The 23,149-nt window shown below is 40.8% G+C and overlaps 1 protein-coding gene across 1 annotated transcript in view; it reads right to left on the reverse strand.

Annotated features, from left to right (window-relative positions):
• The window catches only part of LOC139418424 (oligophrenin-1-like), a 36,563-nt gene extending 13,474 nt beyond the window's left edge, over positions 1 to 23,089 (reverse strand). Inside the window, exons 1-21 of the mRNA XM_071167833.1 lie at positions 22,681 to 23,089; positions 19,220 to 19,315; positions 18,604 to 18,665; positions 18,073 to 18,144; positions 13,046 to 13,147; positions 12,711 to 12,821; positions 11,614 to 11,718; positions 11,295 to 11,424; positions 11,090 to 11,190; positions 10,779 to 10,870; positions 9,960 to 10,038; positions 9,660 to 9,693; positions 9,444 to 9,506; positions 8,432 to 8,506; positions 7,787 to 7,871; positions 6,967 to 7,025; positions 5,791 to 5,896; positions 5,206 to 5,365; positions 4,524 to 4,674; positions 2,651 to 2,980; positions 2,268 to 2,418 (exon numbers count right to left, since the gene is read on the reverse strand). Coding sequence (XP_071023934.1) covers positions 2,268 to 2,418; positions 2,651 to 2,980; positions 4,524 to 4,674; positions 5,206 to 5,365; positions 5,791 to 5,896; positions 6,967 to 7,025; positions 7,787 to 7,871; positions 8,432 to 8,506; positions 9,444 to 9,506; positions 9,660 to 9,693; positions 9,960 to 10,038; positions 10,779 to 10,870; positions 11,090 to 11,190; positions 11,295 to 11,424; positions 11,614 to 11,718; positions 12,711 to 12,821; positions 13,046 to 13,147; positions 18,073 to 18,144; positions 18,604 to 18,665; positions 19,220 to 19,315; positions 22,681 to 22,834 — 2,318 coding nt within the window. The 5' untranslated portion in view covers positions 22,835 to 23,089. The remainder of the gene's footprint in view (positions 1 to 2,267; positions 2,419 to 2,650; positions 2,981 to 4,523; positions 4,675 to 5,205; positions 5,366 to 5,790; positions 5,897 to 6,966; positions 7,026 to 7,786; positions 7,872 to 8,431; positions 8,507 to 9,443; positions 9,507 to 9,659; positions 9,694 to 9,959; positions 10,039 to 10,778; positions 10,871 to 11,089; positions 11,191 to 11,294; positions 11,425 to 11,613; positions 11,719 to 12,710; positions 12,822 to 13,045; positions 13,148 to 18,072; positions 18,145 to 18,603; positions 18,666 to 19,219; positions 19,316 to 22,680) is intronic.
• Positions 23,090 to 23,149: the final 60 nt, after the last annotated feature.

A 23,149-nucleotide genomic window follows, 5' to 3' on the forward strand; every position in this document is an offset into this window, starting at 1 on the left:
TCCTGTAGCACTAACTCAAAAAAGTTCTGGGACAAAAGTTAAAGTCCATGGAGAATAAGAGCACCTCCTCACAGCTGCCCACTGCACTGAGGCTAGGAAACAATGTCACCACCGATAAATCCACTATAATTGAGAATTTCAATAAGCATTTCTCTACGGCTGGCCATGCTTTCCTCCTGGCTACCCCTACCCCGATCAACAGCCCACCAACCCCCACAGAAACTCGCCCAAGCCTCCCCATTTCTCCTTCACCCAAATCCAGATAGCTGATGTTCTGAAAGTGCTGCAAAATCTGGACCCCTACAAATCGGCCGGGCTACACAATCTGGACCCTCTCTTTCTAAAATGATCTGCCGAAATTGTTGCAATCCCTATTACTTGCCTGTTCAACCTCTCTTTCGTATCGTCTGAGATTCCCATAGATTGGGAAGATGCCGCCGTCATTCCCCTCTTCAAAGGGGGAGACACTCTAGACCCTAACTGCTACAGACCTATATCTATTCTACCCTGCCTTTCTAAGTTAACAAACAGATTACCGACCATTTCGAATACCACTGTACCTTCGCTATGCAATCTGGTTTCAGAGCTTGTCATGGGTGCACCTCAGCCACGCTCAAGGTCCTAAACGATATCACAACCGCCATCAATAAGAGACATTACTGTGCAGCCGTATTCATCGACCTGGCCAAGGCTTTCGACTCTGTCAATCACCACATTCTTATCGGCAGACTCAACAGCCTTGTTTTCTCAAATGATTACTACTTCTCTGATAGAGTTCAGTGTGTCAAATCGGAGGGCCTGTTGCTGACTCTCTTCTCTGTATACATCAATGATGTCGCTCTTGCTGCTGGTGATTCTCTTAACAACCTCTATGCAGATAACACCATTCTGTATACCTCTGGCCCTTCTTTGGACACTGTTAACAAACCTCCAGACGAGCTTCAATGCCATACAACTCTCCTTCCGTGGCCTTCAACTGCTCTTAAATGCAAGTAAAACTAAATGTATGCTCTTCAACCGATCGCTGCCCACACCTGCCCGCCCGTCCAGCATCACTACTCTGGACGGTTCTGACTTAGAATATGTGGACAACTACAAATATCTAGGTGTCTGGTTAGACTGTAAACTCTCCTTTCAGACTCAGATTAAGCATATCCAAACCAAAATTAAATCTAGAATCGGCTTCCAATTTCGCAAAAAAGCATCCTTCACTCATGCTGCCAAACATACCCTCGTAAAACTGACCATCCTACCAATCCTCGACTTCGCCGATGTCATTTACAAAATAGCCTCCAACACGCTACTCAACAAATCGGATGCAGTCGATCACACTGCCATCCGTTTTGTCACCAAAGACCCATATAATACCCACCACTGTGACCTGTACTCTCTCGTTGGCTGGCCCTCGCTTCATACTCGTCGCCAAACCCACTGGCTCCAGGTCATCTACAAGTCTCGCCTTATCTCAGCTCACTGGTCACCATAGCAGCAACCACCCGTAGCACACGCTCCAGCAGGTATATCTCACTGGTCACCCACAAAGCCAATTCTTACTTTGGCCACCTTTCCTTCCAGTTCTCTGCTGCCAATGACTGGAACGAACTGCAAAAATCACTGAAGCTGGAGACTCCTATCTCCCTCACTAGCTTTAAGCACCAGCTGTCAGAGCAGCTCACAGATCACTGCACCTGTACATAGCCCATCTGTAAATAGCCCATCCAACTACCTCATCCCCATACAGTATTTATTTATTTATTTATTTATCTATCTCGCTCCTTTGCACCCCAGTATCTCTGCTTGCACATTCATCTTCTGCACATCTACCATTCCAGTGTTTAATTGCTATATTGTAATTACTTCGCAACCATGGCCTATTTAGTGCCTTACCACCCTTATCCTACCTCATTTGCACATAGTGCAAATAAAATAAAATACAAAAGATAAAAAACTCTTGACTATATAATGCTTTCCAACTCAACTCTGAAACAGAATAACAAATGTTTGGCGAGGAGTAAACCAGACAGACTATGTTGGCAACAAATGCAGTCAATGGAATCGGTATGGTGTGGAGGGTTCATTAGGAAAAGGGGATACAACTTCATGTGATATTTCAATTTTACAGGAGAAACATTTAACAAGGGACTTACAAGGACTGGAAGAAGACCAAAAGGAAACTCATAGCTAACATTGTGATTGTTCTCTTGATTACAATTTGAATCAGTCTGGATGGAGTGTCTGGGTCTGGCTGAGTTCTAAGATCTACTTACTACGACGCTGGGGTGTCCTCGCTGGGGGCTGCAGTGAGGCTCTTGTGGGGTGCAGGGTATCGGCTAGGGGGGTCAGGGGGTCTGGTTGGAGGTCTGCAGATGGCAGGCTTCTCAGCCAGAGACCTCGTTTTTATCATGCCGTCACTTTTTGCTGCAATGCAAGGAAGGAAAATCTTAGGTAAACTGTTGTAAAATGTAGATTCAAAATGAAAAAAGCTAACAATGTTTGAAAAGCCACTTTCCAATTTCTCTTCTCATTGCACATGATATGGCATCAATATCACAGACCAGCTAGGCACTGTGGTTAAGCCACATATAAAAGTCTAGAATTCATAGTGTGTTTGTGTTGTGAGATGATATAGTAGGCTAGATTGTTCTGCTACCTTCTCTGATGACTGCAACACTTCGAGGAGGTGGTCTCCTACATTGGAAGGACTGCGCTCGGTTCACAGTGACTCCTGTCTCACCATTGACTGTTGCTGCTCTATCTGGCCTCTGACCTCCGTCTTGTAGCTTAGCGACCAGTTTGGCAACGTCAGAGTCTGAGTGTCTGTCCTGGCGGGTGGATGGCTTGGGCAGGAGGGCCTGCCTTTGAGTGTCCCTATGGAGCCGTAGAGGGGCGGTGATGGGTTTGGTCCTTTGGAGAGGTGTGGGGCTCGTTGGGGTGTCCCTGCCAAAATCCACCCCCTCTGGTCTGCTGCCATTCTGCTCATCTATGTGACAAACAGTTTCAAAACATAGTTAAATCGAAATACAAACAAAGTGCAACACATTTTCAGCATAGGCAGATTCCTGGACCACCTTCTTGTGGTGGGTTTATTGGTTAAAGAACATGCAGGTAATTCCCCACAGTGTCATAATGCAGAGGTTGCTGCTTTAGAACTGACTTTGAACTTGATATGATCATTACTTCTCCTGAGCTCCTACCGATCACGTGTAGCATACATACATGTGGTATGTGTGATTTAACCATGTTTAACTATTACAAACAAATGAACCACACAAACCAAGATATATTATTTTAATTAGTACTTTCATTCATTCATGCATTCTGAGTACTATGAAAGCAATGTCTAATGTGGGCATTTGGGCAGATTTATTAAATAATGGAGAAGAAAAACCAAAGCCTTTTGTGGATTAATATAGTCTGTGATCCAGAGAAGAATGATGTTTTTAGGAAAGAAGATTGCGTATAACAATTATCTATTCATCTAGGAGATTAAAAAGTAAACAGACAACTTCGGTGTACTCTTTGTCTCATCTAGAGTCATGCTGTTGGCCAGGTTTCCAGTGGTACATGCAGTATTCAAATGCTGCGATGGATTCAGACAGGTGGTAGTTACTTGTCATGCAAAGTGGAGCTGGTTATTTGGTAACTCCACGCAGGAACTCAGAGAATAGCAATAAATAAAATACCACACAATGAGGGGAGGACACGTAGCAAGTGCTCCACATCTATCCATACCACAGTAAATGAAAGAACTGACTCACACAGAGACATTTAACGCAAAGTTACAAGAGGTATAAATTGCATGATTTAGCCTGAAGCAAAAACTTCCATTCAGTGAGCACACAAGACCTCCATCTACTTCTCTAAGTGCAGTTAACAAATAAAATGTATGGTTAAGCTTGGCTTAGGAAGAGGTCGGAGTAAGCCAACATCTAGATATGACATGACATTTTTTATGTTTATTGGTTCCAATTCAACAAAATTGGTTTAAACTTTATAAAATATCTCACACTTTTCCCTCAAAGGGCATGCAATTAATGTAATTAATGCTGTATTCTGGCTCCCGAGTGGCGCAGCGATCTAAGGCACAGCATCTCAGTACTAGAGGCGTCACTACATACCCTGGTTCGATTCCAGGTTGTATCACAACCGGCCGTGATTGGGAGTACCATAAGGCAGCGCACAATTGGCCCAGCGTTGTCCAGGTTAGGGATTGGCCGGGGTAGGCCGTCATTGTAAATAAGAATTCGTTCTTAACTGGCTTGCCTAGTTAAATAAAGGTTATATATATTTTTTTTATCATTCTATGCTAGCAATTCACAAGTACTTAGGATTCACACATCAGTAATACTGTGTCCAGAATAAACATCAGCCACCTCCTGTATAAATCACCTTACTCATACCAACTGAACACTGTAATAATCTAAATATAATCTGCATTCGCAGGACAAGGGATGGTAATGATAATAATGGTTATGGTGATGATGAGGATGATCATGATGATTAAACCAGAGGCAAATAATTACTCTCAGTGTTCTGGAGCTGGCCACAATTAACTGCTAGGCAGATGCGGAGCGGACGCTTGGCGATGGTGATTGGTTGCCGTTTCCTTGGGGTGATCCTTGGAGGAGGCATCGGTGGAGCTGTGGAACTCTCATCTGGTGCGCTGCAGAAGATCTGTAATCACACCAGCTCATCTAAAAGGACTTACATTTAATATACATTACATTATACTTGAGAATACACATTTAATAGTATCTAGATCAGTGGTTCCTAAACTGTGAATCTTGTGCATTCTACTAATACAACTTTCAAGAGTAAGTTGAATGACCGACTCAAGCTTTCAACATATTCTTGAAAGTTGTAATAGTAGAATACACAAGGTGCAATTTCGAAAATGGGTAGTACATCAGCAGTTTTCCTCTTGTCACGTCAGGCATTGCAGACCTTTGAAAGCCATTTATAACTTGTCAGAAATGTCCAGATCAAGTAGCACATGTCAGCTGACATTTTCTTTATAGCTAGGTTGTTCCCCAATGATGGAAGGTGTGCCCCCCCCCGAGAGAAAACGTTTTTTGAGATTCACTGATCGAGAATGTGCCATGGCCTACTTGAATGTTTATGATGCCACAGTGCATAAAATAACCATTGCATGACTCTTGACCTCTTTGCAAGGGAGGAGCGGGTAAATTAATCTTTCAAATTCACCTTGGTATAGTCCTCAATGAGAATCTCAACAACTATGTTCTGGAACTTTATATCCAACATGGCTGCCACAGTCTCCTCCTTTGCCCTCATCAGGGTGGGGCCAAAGATCACACCCATGTTGGAGGGAGTCATCAGGTTGTCCCCACTGTTACCGCAGACACTGTCAATAGCAATCCAGACAAGTTCGTAAACAAAATGACTCTCTAAAGACATGTCCAATAGGAACAAACATCTCTCAAATAGTGGACAACTTAATGCCAGTTAATGTCAATTTATAATTGCGCAACTATCATAAATGAATGAACAGGATAGTGATGATATTGGAGGACTGGACCGGTATTTCCCAATTTAAAAGTACATTACATTTGCACTATACATAGATGCAAGTTTCTAGGTCCGATACAGTAATCATCTGAACAGATGCAAGTTAACCCCTTCACTGGGCCCACGGGCAACACAACAGATATGTAATTACACCACAATAAAAGGCCTAAATAAGAATAACCCTTGTGACTGCATCAGTTAGGAGGCAAGGCACTGAGGCTGCAGCACAACAGCGGCACATCATATCAGGTTAGCTCTTACTTGACCAGGTGTTGGATCAGTAGGCTTAGCATTTCTCGATTCTTCCCTGGGAGTTTGTACGTCAGGCAGTGGATTGCACCCAGTCGATCATCTAGATTATCCGATTCTAAGAGACGAGAAATACTTTTTACATGCTCAATAATTTATATATTATCCTCAACTGAGACTGACCTAAACATCACTGCTTTTAGGGCATTTATCTGTTGCCGATTTTACACAATCCATTATGTATATATGGGGTGTTAATTAAACATGCATAGACATTGTGCATGAGCAAATAAATCAGCAAAGCCTAATCCCAGCCAAAACATTTCAGGGGTCCAGCTCCACACAGCTGCATTGTGGTGTAATGTGAAACGAGGACCTCATTCAATTGAACAATAGGTCTCCTGGGGCATGGAAGCTTGTCTCAGTTAAGAGGATTAGAGCTGGTGTACAACATACCATTACAATGATTTTACCATTTAATTATGGCATTTTCAAATACAAAATATGGAGTTTCACACACCCACTATGACACTGTGGATCCAGTCTGTGGAGAAATGGAACAGAAAAGAAAGCAGGGGACTAGAATCCCCCGCAGGAGAACTGAATAAGCTATCTGGAGGTTGGAACTTCTAATTGATTGGAAAGACCTAATAAAATAAAATGCCTTTTTTCTTTGTTATTGCTTATGTGAGGAACACACAGATGTGTGCGTGTGTACTTTTTTTCTTCCCTTTTATAGCTGTAACCCAGCCTGTAGAACTTGAGAATGAACTCACTCTGATGGAGAACAAATGCACAATGAATTAACTCTACAGAGAGCATTTGGCAAACACACGACAAGATGTGGACGTAAACAACCTGTTGCTCAGCTCCCAAAGCCAATCTTAAAAATGTAATGACTTGTACAATACAAAATGTACAGTAGTGTCAGACAAAATGTGTCCTACAAAAACATGCCCTCGCATGAGAAGGAAACGTATGTTTTATGTGCAATGAGACTATGCTAAAGATCTATAAATCTGACGTCTGTTATGATAACAGAATTCCATCAGTTTAGGGGACTGGTGCAGTTTCTTTTTAAATGTGTAAGCCATATGCAAATCAGATAATATTTTATCTTGAAGTGGGTTTCAGTAATTGTTTCCCCAATGTTGTTTTTAAGTCCGTAAGTGTGAAAACACATCTTACTTGCTGCTAAGATGAGGTCCCTGTTGAGACCGTAGGTCATCAGAGGCTCTGCTAGACTCCTGTGGATGAACACACGCGATCAGGTAAACAAGTACAGTACAAATACTCTAACACTTACATCATACCCTAAAACACCCTTTTTAACCACTGCTACTCATGTGTTACTCATGCACTTTCAGCATCAACAAGTGCTACTCATTCTGAATGAATGAGAGTTCACTGGCACATTTCTCTTTATCAACATTTTTTTTTCCTGATCTGAAATTAGATTTATCATTGCAGTGTTAAGGCATGAGAAACCAAAGGCCTTGAGTAAGCTCCTTCAAACAGCTGCCTGGCCTCTTCCAAGTGTGGCAAGAAGACATGTGAGTAAATCATCATGATGGGTATTGGGGGAGGATAAAAACCTGGCCTTGAAGCCAAGAGGCCTTGTCACCGAGTACTTCAAACAGCAAACAATTATACTAGGCTAATGGAGCAGAGAAAAACCTCTCATCCTCAGCCAGCATAGATTATTAGAAAGTATCTCGAATCATTACACATAACTAACTTGAAACATACTATTTTCATATTAAACATATACAGAATACACAGTCTGGAAATGCCATAGAACTGCAAAATGTACATACCATACTGTGCATACTGTACACTTCACGCAATACAGAGCCGTATATAATTTTATATGGCTCTGATGTAGAAGCTGAGTGCTAATGGGCTTCAGACAAAGGCTGGTGTAACACAATTCTATTGAACGTGTTGTTCCAGAGCAGCTGGCTCTTGCGTGTCACCTGCTGGATGATTTAAGAGGATGGGAACACACCTGAGATAAAACTTCATGGCACTGGTTATGGTTTTTATGTCCCAGTCACTGCTGTGGAAATCCACATCTCCTGGGCATTTCTGGTCTACAGGGAGAGGAGGGAACCGATTAAAAATAAACATGCAGAAATGGTAAAAATAAATATATAAATAAATATATATATAAATAACTGGCAAGTTATCCACAGTAGGTTCAGCCAGTTGAAATATCTGAATGTATTGATCTAGAGTGAATTAAACTACTTTATTAAAATAGTTTATTTTTCTCAGATTATTTATTTATTTGCAACCATTTATTTTATTCCTTCATTCAAAAAGGCAAGTAAATATAACATTTCAATGTTTCCACATCATTATAGAGGGCTGCAAACATGGATAAAATATTATAAATTAAGCCTTTGCAATGGCACATCATAAATATCGAATCAATTAATTGTCATCCGCCTTAGGGGATAAATTAGAAATAAAACAATATTTACTTGGTGCTTTTTAATATTGTTTCAAATCCTGTTGTGTGTGCCATTGAAACAGGGAAATGTAACAGCTTAATAATGTTATTCTGCTTCAAAACAGCCCTTCTGTTTCTATGCATTCCTCAATTCCAACTCAATAGAGGGCACAGATGTTGACTGGGTAATTTCCTCACCAAAAAATACATTTAAAAGCTTCTGGACTTGGATGTTGCTGCCAACAGTTCTGTAGACTCCTTCTTGTGTGAGTCCTGTAAAAGAGAGCAGGAGATGGAGAGAGTGGATGGGGTTGAGGTAAAAGGAAACTAAAGGGGGAGTTTCCTCCAGAGAAATTCCAAGCAGTGGAAATATACAGGCTGTTCCTCAGTGCAGGCCTGTCTGAACTGGAGTGAAAATGGGAACGTAGCAGACACCGCCTTGACAACGCTAGCCTACGTCCCAACCTCTTTCAAATGAATGATTTGCTTCACTGCTCCAGTGGACGGCTGGAGTTTATGTTATTATATGATCCCTGCATATCTTACCGGTTGTGAAAGATACAGGGAGCATATCATAGTGCTGGTGCCTCACCAAACTCATAATTAACAGACGGAGTGTATTTTTTACTAAATTAAAGTAGAGTATAGCAGAGTGAATTAGGGAGGGCTGAAGTGAGAAGGCCCATGGAATCTATAAAGAATTTAAGCTGCTTGAGAAATAAAAACAGTTGAACGTGAGGTGCCCACACTGTTAAAAGTGTTCTGATGCCACATGTGAATAGGCTCCCTCTGGAATAATACCTTTGTTGCCTACCTGCAAGCATGATTATTAATAAGCTATGCATAGTACTGGTGCATTATTAATAGTTCAATTGATGTAAACAAAGTAAAACAGCTCATTTAGTACGGACTGAAGTACTCTACTGTAAGGAAGTTTATTATGTTGAGCTACATGCCAAAGTTATGCTCTCCTGGCTGGACGTCACATTGGAGCCAGTGTGTTTTTATTTAGTACTGGCCTTTGGTGAGAAGGTTCATTCAGGACAGCAGTGAGGCTTCAGCAGATCTCATTCCAAACACAACTCATCTCTGCCCTCTAAAGGGCAATGAGGCAAACTGACTAGACTATGACAAAACTGGCATGAAATCTGATCCGATACATACAAAGCGAAAACACATGGTGTGTACTGGAACTTTCTGGTAACTTTACCTTTAGTTTCAACAAAGTTGATGCATTTTCTCACAAACTTGAATCCAACTTCATTCAATTCCACTGTGGAAGGCAAGTAACATTTTATAGATTTGACAAGCAGTGGCACTACATACAAATGTGTGTGTAAGGATGTTCAATGGGACGAATACATTTTAATTTACTGTATTATACTGCAGAAAAATACAAAAAATTAACACTGGTAATGGTACATACTTTCAGCTTGCTTGTGAATTGGGGAATGATAAATCTGGAATGAAAGGAACACGTAAGACCAAAAGAAACAGAAATATATGTGAAGCTTTCTGTGGCCATCCTAAATGATCTGTATGATGCTGAATACATGCTATTATTATTATAAAGAGATGCTGCTTTTATAATCATATTATTGTTTATCAAAACCAAAGTAAACAGCAAGATGAGGACTATAAACATAATGCCTTCACAGTACAGAATAACTTTTGGACCAGGGGGGGTTGTATGGACCCTCCAGTAGGAGGCAGCAAAGAAACTCACAGGCTCTTTTCCGTACATGGCCTCCATCCACAACTTCCTGTTGGCCTCCGAAACTGCCTGGAGTGTGACAGGTGTGTTTCTATGGATATAGGAACAAGTGTCACAGTTATGGCATATATTGCATTTATTTGTCAACAGTTTTGTTACATGAGACCCTTAGTCCAAATAAAAATGAACTTAAATCTACATATAACTGCCAAAAAAGAGGAAACACTTGAGTATGAGGGATATAAAGTATATTGAAAGCAGGTGGTTTCCACCATCATCAACAAAAACACAACACGATGGAATTTCTCATGTAAGAACGGTGTCGCATCCCTCCAATAGAGTTCCAGACACTTGTAGAATCTATGCCAAGGCGCATTGAAGCTGTTTTGGCGGCTCGTGGTGGCCTAACACCTTATTAAGACTCTTTGTTGGTGTTTCCTTTTGGTAGTTACCTGTATTCGTCTGCCCTGATTGATCAACATTTTATGAACTGGTGTCTGACATCCCTCTGTCTGATATGAAATGTCAGTGTATGGCTTGTGTCCCTCTGCTGTGCATATTGTACAGAATGTTTTGCTTGTATACATATGACTTCATGGTGTTCCCTTCCCCTGGAATCACTGAGTTTGCCATCTGCTTCCAGCAGGATATAGAGGAGCCTGCTGCCAACTGATTGTTTGGGCTAGAATCCACTCTGTACCCACACACTCAGTGTCCTTGTAGACCACCTGTTCACCTCACTGCTCAAACTTGTTTATCCCAAAAGGCATGTATCATCTTATATAAAGTCTACCTCATCTCGAAGTCTGAAAGTGGAGCATTTGTACTAACCTCTCGTAAGTTTCAATATCAAAGCAGAAGCGCTTGTCTATGGACTCTGTCTTTCTGCGGAAGCAGGATTTAAGCTTCAGCTCTGTGGGGCCCTGGAAGAAACAGTGTGTAGGTAAAATGTGGGGGAGAGAGGACTAGAGAGAATCTCTACATTAAAGCTTTGGAGAAAGTTAATAAAATAGTAAAAACCCAAGTTTTTTTTAGCGCATGTGCATTTAAATAATTCCATTGAGTCTGATCAAATATCAGAGATGTGACAAATAGTTGTTCAAGTGTCTTATACAGATTATACGACCCATTTTATGACCTACCTGTTTGGTTGCAGGTTTTGGTTCAGCAGGGACCATGACAAACAGCTTGCTGTCTTTGTGATACTTACAGTAGTACTTCACCCATGACACACCCAAGGCCCCTGAGAGAGCAGGGTGTTAGTTTATCATGTCAGGTCAGGGCTTATTGAATACAACATGTTGAGAGGAATGTAGCAGGTTTACAAACTGTAGCATGCATACTTACACTTCTCCTGAGAGTACAAGTAGCCCTCAATGACTGGTTGGCTGTGCATTTTACCAATTTGGGTTGGATGCGTCATTCTCTTCATCAGCTCCTCTATCTCCTCACGAGTGCTCTCAAAGTGGTTCCGCGTCTGCAGACCACATCACAACACACTCAGACTCACGGTCATGTTCGATGGTTATTGGGAAGCCCTATGACAGCTTCCTGGAGTCCTAACTAGACCCATCACCATTACTATATCTCTCGCCTCCGGGTTTAGGCATCATCATTATTGAGTCTCATTTAACTAATGTTGTCATTAACATCGGTAGCTACTCACATTCTGCAAGCTGAGCTGCAGCTCTTGCTTATAGGGCATGAAGTCCTGAGTCATCTCTACCGTCAGGTTGTTGAGTGTCAGGATACTGTGAAGAAATGCCAGCACCTGTTCATTGAAAACAACACAACATACAACTGATTATTAGCATATTGATAATTATTCAAAAATGGTCCTGTCACTATATTCTTATAATGGGCACATTAATTTTCTAATACTTTTACAAAAAAAATTCTACCCCTTTTTCTCCCCAATTTCGTGGTATCCAATTGTTAGTAGCTACTATCTTGTCTCATTGCTACAACTCCCGTACCGGCTCAGGAGAGACGAAGGTTGAAAGTCATGCGTCCTCCGATACACAACCCAACCAAGCCGCACTGCTTCTTAACACAGCGTGCATCCAACCCGGAAGCCAGCCGCACCAATGTGTCGGAGGAAACACTGTGCACCTGGCAACCTTGGTTAGCGTGCACTGCGCCCGGCCCACCACAGGAGTCGCTGGTGCGCGATGAGACCCTCCCTAACCCGGACGACGCAAGGCCAATTGTGCGTCGCCCCACGGACTTCCCCCGCAGCCGGTTACGACAGAGCCAGAGTCTCTGGTGGCACAGCTGGCGCTGCAGTACAGCGCCCTTAGCCACTGCGCCACCTGGGAGGCCCTGAATTTTATAATACTTAATGAAGTGAAGTGTAAGAGTTCACCTCCGTACTACAGTAGCCTTGCGTACCAGACTTCTAGACTCTCATAGCTGTTCAAAGGCTGTTCTTAACACTCACTCATACCGTACTCTAACACTGACCTATTGCTAATCTAGATTTGGGTTCAAATGAGAAATCAAAATCAATGAGATTGTGAGTAATTCTTTCCTAGTGTGCCATGTTAGACTTGCCTGTCTCAATGTGCAATGGTGTTCAGGGTTAATTATGGTTGTACAGGATGTGTGCCACTGATCCACTGTGGCCGTAGCATATAACAGGTTTCACAGGCAGCATCTGTAGCTGTGTGTGTGTGTGTGTGTGTATGTGTGTGGATATCCATGCAGCAACACAGGGAGGTGTAAACAGGAAGTGTGGACGACAGAGAGGAAGAAAACACTCACAGGCTCCACCACATCAAACTTCTTCCTGTCCTGCACCTGCTGGATCTGGTACACATATTCCACTGACGACTCATAGAAGTTCCGCCTCTCTTTGTCCAGCAGCTCGTCAGCCTTTGGAGGGATGAAATGGTGATTACAAAAGCAGCTTGTTTCCGAATAGTCTTAATATTTGTTGTTATTGGCTAAACTTTAAGCCGGTGAGCTTGAGCCAGTTGAGTTATCCAATTAGGGAGCATTAGAATAAAATATTCACATTTTACAAACAAAACTTTTAATCCCTTCAGAGTTCCATTAAACTCTTTACAGGAAGTCTCTGTTGAGGGATTTCCACCAACCTCCTGCAGCTGAGTTTCCTTCTTCTTAGCAGACAAATGTAGATGTTTATCTAACTGAGTGTAATATTTTTCACTCTCTTTCTCAAACTTCTTCCTTCTTTCCTAAAAGACAGACAGAAGTTTATTCAATAAATTACACAATAATTCAACAAAACATTATAAATGTTTTTCAGTGTGAGACTTCATCATGTGTCAACAAGAATAATAGCAATATCATAATGTCATAATCGTAACAGTTTGTACATGCACATGTTGCTCCACACAGCCATAATTGGCCTTGATCAGTTGAGATCATTGTTTCCCAAACCTCTCCCGGGGGACTACAAAACAGTCCACAGTGTTGTTCTTGCCCAGCACTGAACCCTCACACACCTGATTCAACTAATCAAGGGGCTCTATTTTTGTCTGGCACTAAGGTGGTGCAAGTGTCAAAACACAAGTTAGCTGGCAATTACAGCATGTAAAAACTGGCACTCTGGCATTTTCCAACCCTTGCGCCAGTATCAGCCCGCTTGCACTGAGGTGAAAGGAGTGGCAATATTTGAGGTGTGTCCTTAAAAACTAGCGCAAAAGTGACAATTTCATTCAGTATAAATAGGGAGATTTGACTCACCAAAAGTAGGTCTTAGCGTTAAAGTGTTTGGTTATTTAATATCCATGACGCATAGTGCCCAAATGCTCATGGAACAACAGAAATGTGCTCTTTGTGCCCGTGTACATATGAATGAAGGCAGTTTTTTTTCTTCTGCCCAATGCATTCACCAGTACCCAATACTATCAATAAAAGGTTTGGCTCATGAGACCACTTTGAAATAAATCTTAATCACCAAAGCTTTATTAAAAAATAACGTTTGGGAGCAGCAAAACAGTAAGCGAGCATCCCCTTTTTATCTACAATAGGACAGAATAATTTGAGTAATTTTGGAGGAGCACGTCTTTGGTAACTAGACAAGAGGCACTCTTTGGAATTGGGGATGGATACAAGCAAAATGGAGTATGCAGGTAGGCCTACTGTATGTGAATAACGCAAAAGCATGCCAGTAAAAGCCTCACAAGATGACCATTTAGACACCTTTTATGATAGGCTACTTGGCTAATGCATAGGCCAGAAAGACAGCAGACACATTGCTGTTTAACCAGCTTTCGTTATAGTAGGGTAAGGGTAGCCTACTGAGGGCTTGTTTTTTAATCTAATGAAAATAACTTAGATGTTTCTAAATACAGCACGTGTGTCACCGTCATCGTCTCATCTCTCATTCCATGATAGGCTACATGTACATATGCCTATGCGTTCACACTGCACCTTAGCCCAGGGCTAAGGGAGATTTTAGCCTGGTGCTGAGCGAGTGTTCACACTTGCACATTCTAAAGTAGGCAAGCACCAACCTTAGCCCAGAGATAGCTGGCCCTGCTCCTGAGCAAGGTTAGCGCTGACTTTTCAGGGCTAGCCCAAGAAACATGGTTCCAAAATAGCCCGTGTGAAATGGGCTCAAGAACAACGCATGTAATTTTCTGGGTAACAATTAAGTACTTTATTGTAATAGAGTTCCATTAAAATGGGCAAAACTAGCTTTTTAGCAATTTTTTTTAAAAATTCTCAAGAAAGAATTTAGCTAGGACTGTCTCTGGGACCTATCTGAATGGGGAAGGGAAAAATGAAAACTAGCTGTTATTGGCAGAGAGGTTTGGAACTCTTTGCTGCTATTGGTCTATTGGCCAATTTTCAGGATGGTCATATCACCATGGACAGCCAAAATGCCACACCCATGCAAGCCTGCTGGTTAGAAGGTCCTGTGTAGATTGCCTAATAGTTGCTGTTTGGAAACACAATAACACTGATCAAATTGATCAAAAGAAAAAAATGAATTTTGACTGCATTGGGCCTTTAATAAACAGATGAGGACACAAATATTCCGTGCCCCTAGATGAATTGGAGTTGATGACAATGCAAAGGCAGTCAATAACATACACAACTTGAGACAACCGCATGCAGTATTAATCCTTGGAACAAGTTGATTGGCCAGTGAATGGTCAAGCCCTCGTCCCACAACTCCCACCTACAACTTATATATTAATCAAAACCCACCCTTTTCGCGGCACCGTCACCTATTGCGCCCATAATTCCTGCTGGGAAATTAGCACAAATATTCTGACACACCCCCGGACCTATAGCGCTACCATCAGCGCTAAGATTTACCATTGCGTTAGTTTGTCAAAATAGAAGGTTTGGGCGTTGAGTATTAGTTGATTAGATGAATCAGGTCTGTTAGTGCAGGGCTATAACAAAAATGTGGGCTGTCTGGACATCCTCAAAGACAGAGGTGGGAAACTCTGGTGTAGATAGTACTGCCAACACGCTTGGAAGGCCTAGCATTTGTTTGAGCTAGCTTCTCAGCTGAGGTCATCTGCAGTTGATTACAGATGCCAAAGCACTACAGTCCACAACCTATGTTGGACTAGACCATAGCTTCCTTGGCAAAGGGAAGAGAGTTTCACAAATATTTAGTTGGATAAAGAGAATCTACCACTTCTTGAAATCAATGTCCATGTATTTAGTACAAATGCTGAGACTAATGTGTGTTAGTTAGATCTGGAAACACTACATAATTTCAACGTGGATAATTTGGTCGAGACGTTGATCAATGGGATTACAAATTATATTCACCCTCTCAAAAAGACAGTTCAATTTCCTATGTGTTATCACTATGCTTTCAACTATCTAAAAGCACAACCAAATTGTCTGATATTTGGATTCGTTGTCACCCAAACATTTAAAAGCCCAGCAAATTTCAAATGGGAATAAAATATCAGACATTTTGTTTTGTTAGACAACAGATTAATGTGACATCACTGTGATTCATCTAATAGCAGAACCAAATGACTGGGATTGCAGTTGAGATTACATTAAAAGTACATGGTGCAAGTGATCAATGCCATTTGAGATTCAGCGCAGATTATTATAGCAATGGTGAAGATCTCCACAGACCTGTGATGACTTAAGAATGTGATCTTGAACATAGTTTATATGATTACATAAGACCTTTATAGTTTTAGTAAGCTCAACATGTGGCCACAGATGTGTTAACTTGTTTTAAGGGAGAATATTACATTCCTTTGTAAAATAGCCTAAATGAAGGAAACTATTTACTGCATTACAAAGGTAATATACAATTGTGTTTGGTTGACAATGCAACCAAATATCAACATTTAAAGGAGGAGATATATCTACTACTTGGATATTTCCATCTGAGCCACAGGCTTAATCACATTATTTTACTTTTGGTGTGAATCCAATATAATTTGTTAACTTGTCAACAAGTTAATAGGCTATTTATTGGATTTCAAAAGTGACAGTGTGTTTGGTTGTCAACACAACCAAATATAAACATTTGAAGGAGATGTATCTTATGCTTGTGTAGTTCCATCTGTGCCACTGACTTTAAATGCACTATAAATAAAGTGTGATGAGTTAGTCCTATACTTTCACTTACAGTGAGCTCAAAAAGTATTGGGATAGTGACAGATTTTAGTTTTGGCTCTGTACTCCAGCACATTGGATTTGAAATGACTACAATGACTAAGTGCAGGCTGTCAGCTTTAATTTGAGGGTATTTTCATCCATATCGGGTGAACTGTTAAGAAATTACAGCACTTTTAGTACATAGTCCCCCATTTTAAGGGACCAACAGTATTGGGACAAATTAACAAGCTTAGTATTTGGTCCCATATTCCTATCACACAATGATTAATTACATCAAAGAATGTGGGACCAAACACTAAACTTTCGACTACTTTAATACACATAAGTGAATTTGTCCCATTACTTAATAATTCAATATCACATTCAATTTGAAATCAACCAGAGCTTGAAACCCTAGACTGTTTATTTTAAACAGTTCTGGGTTGAATTCAAACAATTGTTGTTGATGACTTTGTAAAATGCTACATAGGTCTAAATATCATTCTTGCTGAAGTATGGCCACATTTAATTTGCTCAGTTCTTATTTATTTTATTTAACTAGGCAAGTCAGGTAAGAACAAATTCTTATTTACAACCTGGACTATGCTGGGCCAAATTGTGCGCCCTATAGGACTCCCAATCACGGCCGGTTGTGATACAGCCAGGAATCGAAACAGGGTCTGCAGTGATACCTCGAACACTGAGATGCAGTGCCTTAGACTACTATACCACTTGGGAGCCCAAACCACCCTGGACTCAGGGGTAGACTCAGGGGTAGATGTAACATAGTACATTTAAATCTTCCGGGGAAGAGTTAGCTAACATGCTAAGTAGTTGCAAAGTTGCCAAGTTGTCAGCGATGACATTCGAACATGCAATACCCATAACTGTATTTTCCATGTTGATTCCATATCACAATACGTTGAAAAATTATGTTGATTCAACCAGTTTGTGCCCAGTTGGAAGCTCCTTCCTCCAGAACTTGTCTTTCTACATTTATGTAGTCGAACACTAGTGGTGTTACTACAGCACATCTACTCACCTTTGGCTATTTATTCACTTAATCTAAAGGCTCAATTCAATCAACCTGCATTGCAGTAGGACCAAGTATATATAGAACTAGTAAATTTGAATAGTCTTTGCAATGGTAAAAAAGTTTACAGTTGATCAACTGGGTCAGTTTATGGTGGGACTGGATAGGTACACTAAAAACAAATAAATTGTGTTTGACTGAATGTCTTGCTGAATAAGTAGGTTGGTGTCATGAGCTTCGCGCTGAATTTTCACAACAAGCAAATCTGGAGGAGATGGAGGAAGGGGAAGGGGGCCCGTGTCACCTCAGCAGCACATGAGAGTGTGATTTATATGCACTGCCAAAACTCAGATCCTGTTTATCTCCCATCTAGTTAAAGTGAAAAAGTGCTACATGAGCACATGACTGTTCAATGAAAAGTAGGTATACTCAACAATCCAATCCAACAACCAATAATTTTAAAATGTAAATACTGAAGTATCCACCACACTAAATATTATAAATAAATTAATATAAAGCTAAATATGAACTCACCTTTGTCACTCCTATTTGCTCCTTGCGAAACTTCTCCAGTGGCTTGATAAGCAGATCACAAGCATTCTGAACCTGAACGAGGAAAAAACATGAAACATTGAGTGTTCTGTTGGCCATTTGGCAAAAGCATGCCATGCATTACATTACAAACATGCAAGATTAGTTATGATAAGAAATTGGATGAAAAAGGGAACCAAGCAATTAGAAGCCTAGAAATGAACAGGGAATTATCTTGCACTCCAGCAGGTGTTGCTCTTCTTCCCCTCAAAAAGAGCATCAGCTGTAATTATAGAGTAGCTGTGTTTTAGAAAAAATCCTTAAAGCATCCAGAAAGCCCAGTATAACAGGATCTGCTGCTTTTCCCTGCACACTGATAATGCAGTGTCATGACACCACTATTTATATTGCACAGGCCCAAAGGAGGACAAGACCAGAGACAGAGTTCACCCCAGGAAGCCAGTTCCAGTTGGGGTTTCTCTTATATCCACCTCTGGCTGTATGAGGGTCAAAAAGGTGCTGCTGATAACCCACCAGCATCATCCTGTCATCCTCCACTTCCTGTAGGAGACCAGCAAACTCCTGGAAAGACTCCGCTGTAGACAAAGAGAAAGATAGATATTAGGTTACATATAACTAGGACACACATGTACATAACTACATATTCTTTAACCTTGGACACTGTTTTGACAAAAAGGTAATGTGTTATCAAGACATTCTAGCTGTGTGCTGGTGTCACAATACATTTACAGTCTTGTAATGTCACATTACATTATGGTGTGGCCTGTGTTATGTAACTGTATAGTGAATATATTTGGCACAGGTCTTGTTTCGTTATTATATAGTGTAATTAATGGGGTAAACATTTTCCCTAGAAGATGACAGGTTTATATGCACTGAACAAGGGAGGAAGTGAAATCAATAAAGGCTTTGTGCCATCACCAACAACTAAAAAAGAACTTCCTAATTCATGAAGTCAAATACACTGAAACTTTGAGAAACATTAAGAAATCTATTGCCAACCAGTCAATGCTGGGGAGAAAAGTAATAAGGCTGACTAGACTAGAGCCATATAGAGATATGCAGAATATGGCTTTCAGGCTGACCAATACAGTAAGTGTATGTATGACAAAGCACTATATGAACTTACCAATGTTCATCTCATCATCTGTCAGAGAATCACCAATGAAGTCAAACTGGAACACACCGAGTGTCTGGGAGAACTTCTGCACTGCCACTGAATAACCTTCATAAAACACACATTACACATCGACACAATAACAACATCAACATAATAACAGTAGCACTTTACATTTTGATTTAAAAGGATAAAGTGTGTAATTAGGACATTATCAATTAAATTGCAATATTTATTTTGGTGATTGCCAAACATGGGGCTTATATGTGATTGAACTGTTATCATTACAGTTCAGCCATAAATAAATAAGCACAGTATTTGGAGAGCAACTAAACAGAAAAGGTATGTTTGAGGAAGTCATGCTGCCTGGAATAATAAGAATAAGGAGGCCCACCCACTTCCCCTTAGACAACTCTTGGTTTGGGCTAACTCAGGACTATTGTCAAAGTTAGAGACAGGTACTGGTTGGTTCCCATGACTAGCCCAGACAGGCAGCATGAGAGCACATCAAATAGTTTCTGGTTGCTGAATTTCACTATCAGAAATTCAAATAATATACTTAAGCAATAAGGTCCGAGGGGGTGTGGTATATGGCATATATACCACTGCTAAGGACTGTTGGGCACGACGCAACGCGGAGTGCTAGGACACAGCCCGTAGCCTTGTATATTGGCCATATATCACAAACCCCTGAGGTGCCTTACTGCTATTATAAACTGGTTACCAACGTAATTAGAGCAGTAAAAATAAATGTTGTCATACCCATGGTATACGGTCTGATATACCACGGCTTTCAGCTAATCAGGATTCAAGGCTCGAACCACCCAGTTTATAAATCATCTATTTTCAGCATTCTAATGAATGAAGACAGTCATTACATTAGCATAGGTGTGTCAAATTCCTTTTACCTCAGGGGTGTGCCAATGAAGAGGCAGAAAATATCAGACAGACTAGTCCAATGATAACATAGCCCATCCTTTCAGTCAAAGGCAATTCTGTAATTAGGGTTTTAAATTTTTTATAGAAAGTCAACCTCCTCACTTCAGTGAATAAAAAAATAAATTATATACTATACTAGAGGACTTGTGTTTGCACCCAAATGGGTGTTAGGCTTATGATTTATATCATCAGGGGGGAACTCTTATTTCAGCTCCTTATACCTCAACAACAAAAACTCTCTTCAAGTGACCAGTTATCACCAAGACAGAATAAGTGGCAAATCCTATACTCAGCAGCATTGCATCTCTCCTTACAATGACAGTTTCTGTTTTCGAGATAAAAAGCTTGACTTTTGTGAATTGGGCTACAGAATGGAATCTCGGTGGGTCAAACAATGCAAATACTGTTCCAGTAAATTTGGTCCTATACCAACAAAGGCAGCGGTACTCATGGAGAACATCCAAGAGCTGACGTTTGGGATTAGCACAGTGGTACTTTGGTGACACACTGAGGCTAGCCTTCAGTATACCATTGGCCCAGTCTAGCAACCCATCTTCCAGTCACCCCTCAACTCTCTCACACGACTGGAAAACATCTCATATCATCCACATCCCGAAAAAGCCATACCCCAAGGAACACAATGACTACCAACCAGTGGCCCTGACCTTTCATTTGGGTGATTAGCAAGCTGGACAGTCAAGACACTGTATGAATGTAGGTCCATTATAATTTCTACAGCTTCAATTTGGTTTTAAAGTATATTTAGTTTGTGTGTGTCCCCCACCTGCATCACTGCGTGGTAGAACAGTGTCATTGTACAGGCAAAAGCCAGTGACAAGTCTGCTGAAAACTGCCTGAAAAAATGATCAGCAACCCCACCAACAACTTTTCTGGACAGCTACCACACAAATATGCTGAAGATGGTAAACAAAATAGCAGAGGACCTCTCCCATATGCTAAACTCAGAGTGTGTGCTCCTGCCGTCCAGGAAGCGCTACAAACTTCCCTGATGCAAATGAACTAGGTACAAATGCTAATTTGTGCTACACCCACTGACCCTTATGAACAAATAAGGACATTAGGGGCTGACTCACTCATTCAGGAATGTGCAATAATGAAAAGTGATAAGCAAAATGTAACTGTGTAAAATAATCATGGAATCATTGACATTGAAAGTATAGGGTTGTGCAATAACATTATGCGCAATGCTCAGGGACCTTGGACAGTAAGGGAAGGGGGGGGGGGGGGGGGGGCTATGTAATGTGGAAGGGAAGGGATGGGTAAGAATCCTTAAGCTGCACTTTTTCTGATCTGCAAAGGCAGCATTTTCTCCTTATATGTAGAGTAAAATATCACATGGCAGTGGTTTTGGTGGAGGAGAAAACAGGAAGGAAAAGAGACAGGACCATGGCATGGATAAGGCACAGCACGACAACAATGAAAAAACTTTGTTTATGCTACATGTTCATGTTGCTTATGCAGTTGCGTCTAACAAGGAATCACTGAGGAATGCCAGTGTTGTGGTTTGGGTATTGACTGTGCAAACATCAGGTCATATTTTTTGTATGACAGCAACAAACATTTAAGCCTACCTAAAATGCTCTGTGGATTTTGACTGACTTTATGAAGCACAGTAAAATGTCACATGCGCAAGTCAGCATGGGATGAGTCATACATACCAGAGTTCCCCAGAGTTAAGTTACACTATAGCTGTAGGTTGTCTGTCTATTAGGTCATGTTTTTTACATGTTATGTTAGTTACATAATTCATAGTCTGTCACAGCCCACTGTCATCCACTCATTATTTATCAAGAAAAGTAACATGTTAGTTAGGCTGATAAACTGGTTGAAACTGTTAGCTTGTCATTCAGCTGCTAGACAAATACTGAACTTGTGTTACTGTACAATGTTGTTAAATCTAAATTGAACAGTAATCAATACCAATACTAGGTCACTATTTTGCACACAATGAATTGGCTATGTTTTTCCATTGATGATGTTATGGATCTGTTCACACATGTATTTTTTACAGGAATCCATCGGGAGCTCCAACAGATTATAAACATTCTGGGTCGAGCCACGAATGCTGATTGGCTGACACCCGTGGTATATGGTCTGATATACCACGGCTATGACAAAAACATGTATTTTTACTGCTCAAATTACGTTGGTAACCAGTTTATAAAAGCATTAAGGCACCTGAAGGGTTTGTGATATATGGCCAATATACAAGGCTAAGGGCTGGATCCATGCAGGCATTCCGCGTTGCGTCGGATGTAAGCACAGCCCTTAGCCTGGTATATTGGCCATACTACACCCCCTCGTGCTTATTGCTTCATTATATCATGTCAAAGCAGGCTTTGTTTTTTGGAAACAATTGCTCAACTAATTTGTATGTTGGCTGTGTCTAAACAATGCAGGTTCCTCCTCTTCGACATACTACATAGAAAAACATTAAACCCCACAAACAGTCTATATAGAAAGTAGTAATATATAGAAAGTAGTAAAAAGGGTGAAGAAAGAGAGAAGCTTACCCTTGATTGCATTGATTACACTGTTGCCGTCTTTGATTACATCTTTGAGAAATTTGCTTGTTCTTTCCAATTCTAATTCATAGCATTTTAGTCTTTCTCTAAAATCCGGACTATCCTCATAGCAGTCGCTGAACTCAAGAGGAGGATGCCCCATTGCTTATTTTTGGAATGATGTACAGTAGCCTAGATGTTGAAGTTAGAAATCTGAATTAATGCATCGAATCAGTGCAGAACATTGTCGATAACATTTCCAGATTGAAATTTGAGTAGCCCACTCCTCCAGATTTGAATGCTGTCGAATCCTTGGACCCGTGGCACACAGTGACTCTTCTTTGGTTCCTTGACGCATTAATTCATTAGGAAAACAATGTTAGCTGATTCTTGTTACAATGTATTTTCGTGTCTATCTGGTTCGGTGTTGCCAAGGACCTCCTCCGTTCACACCCATAGTATAATTCTTAAAGGAACA

This window comes from Oncorhynchus clarkii, chromosome 10 (genome assembly GCF_045791955.1).
Source record: "Oncorhynchus clarkii lewisi isolate Uvic-CL-2024 chromosome 10, UVic_Ocla_1.0, whole genome shotgun sequence".
NCBI lineage: Eukaryota > Metazoa > Chordata > Actinopteri > Salmoniformes > Salmonidae > Oncorhynchus > Oncorhynchus clarkii.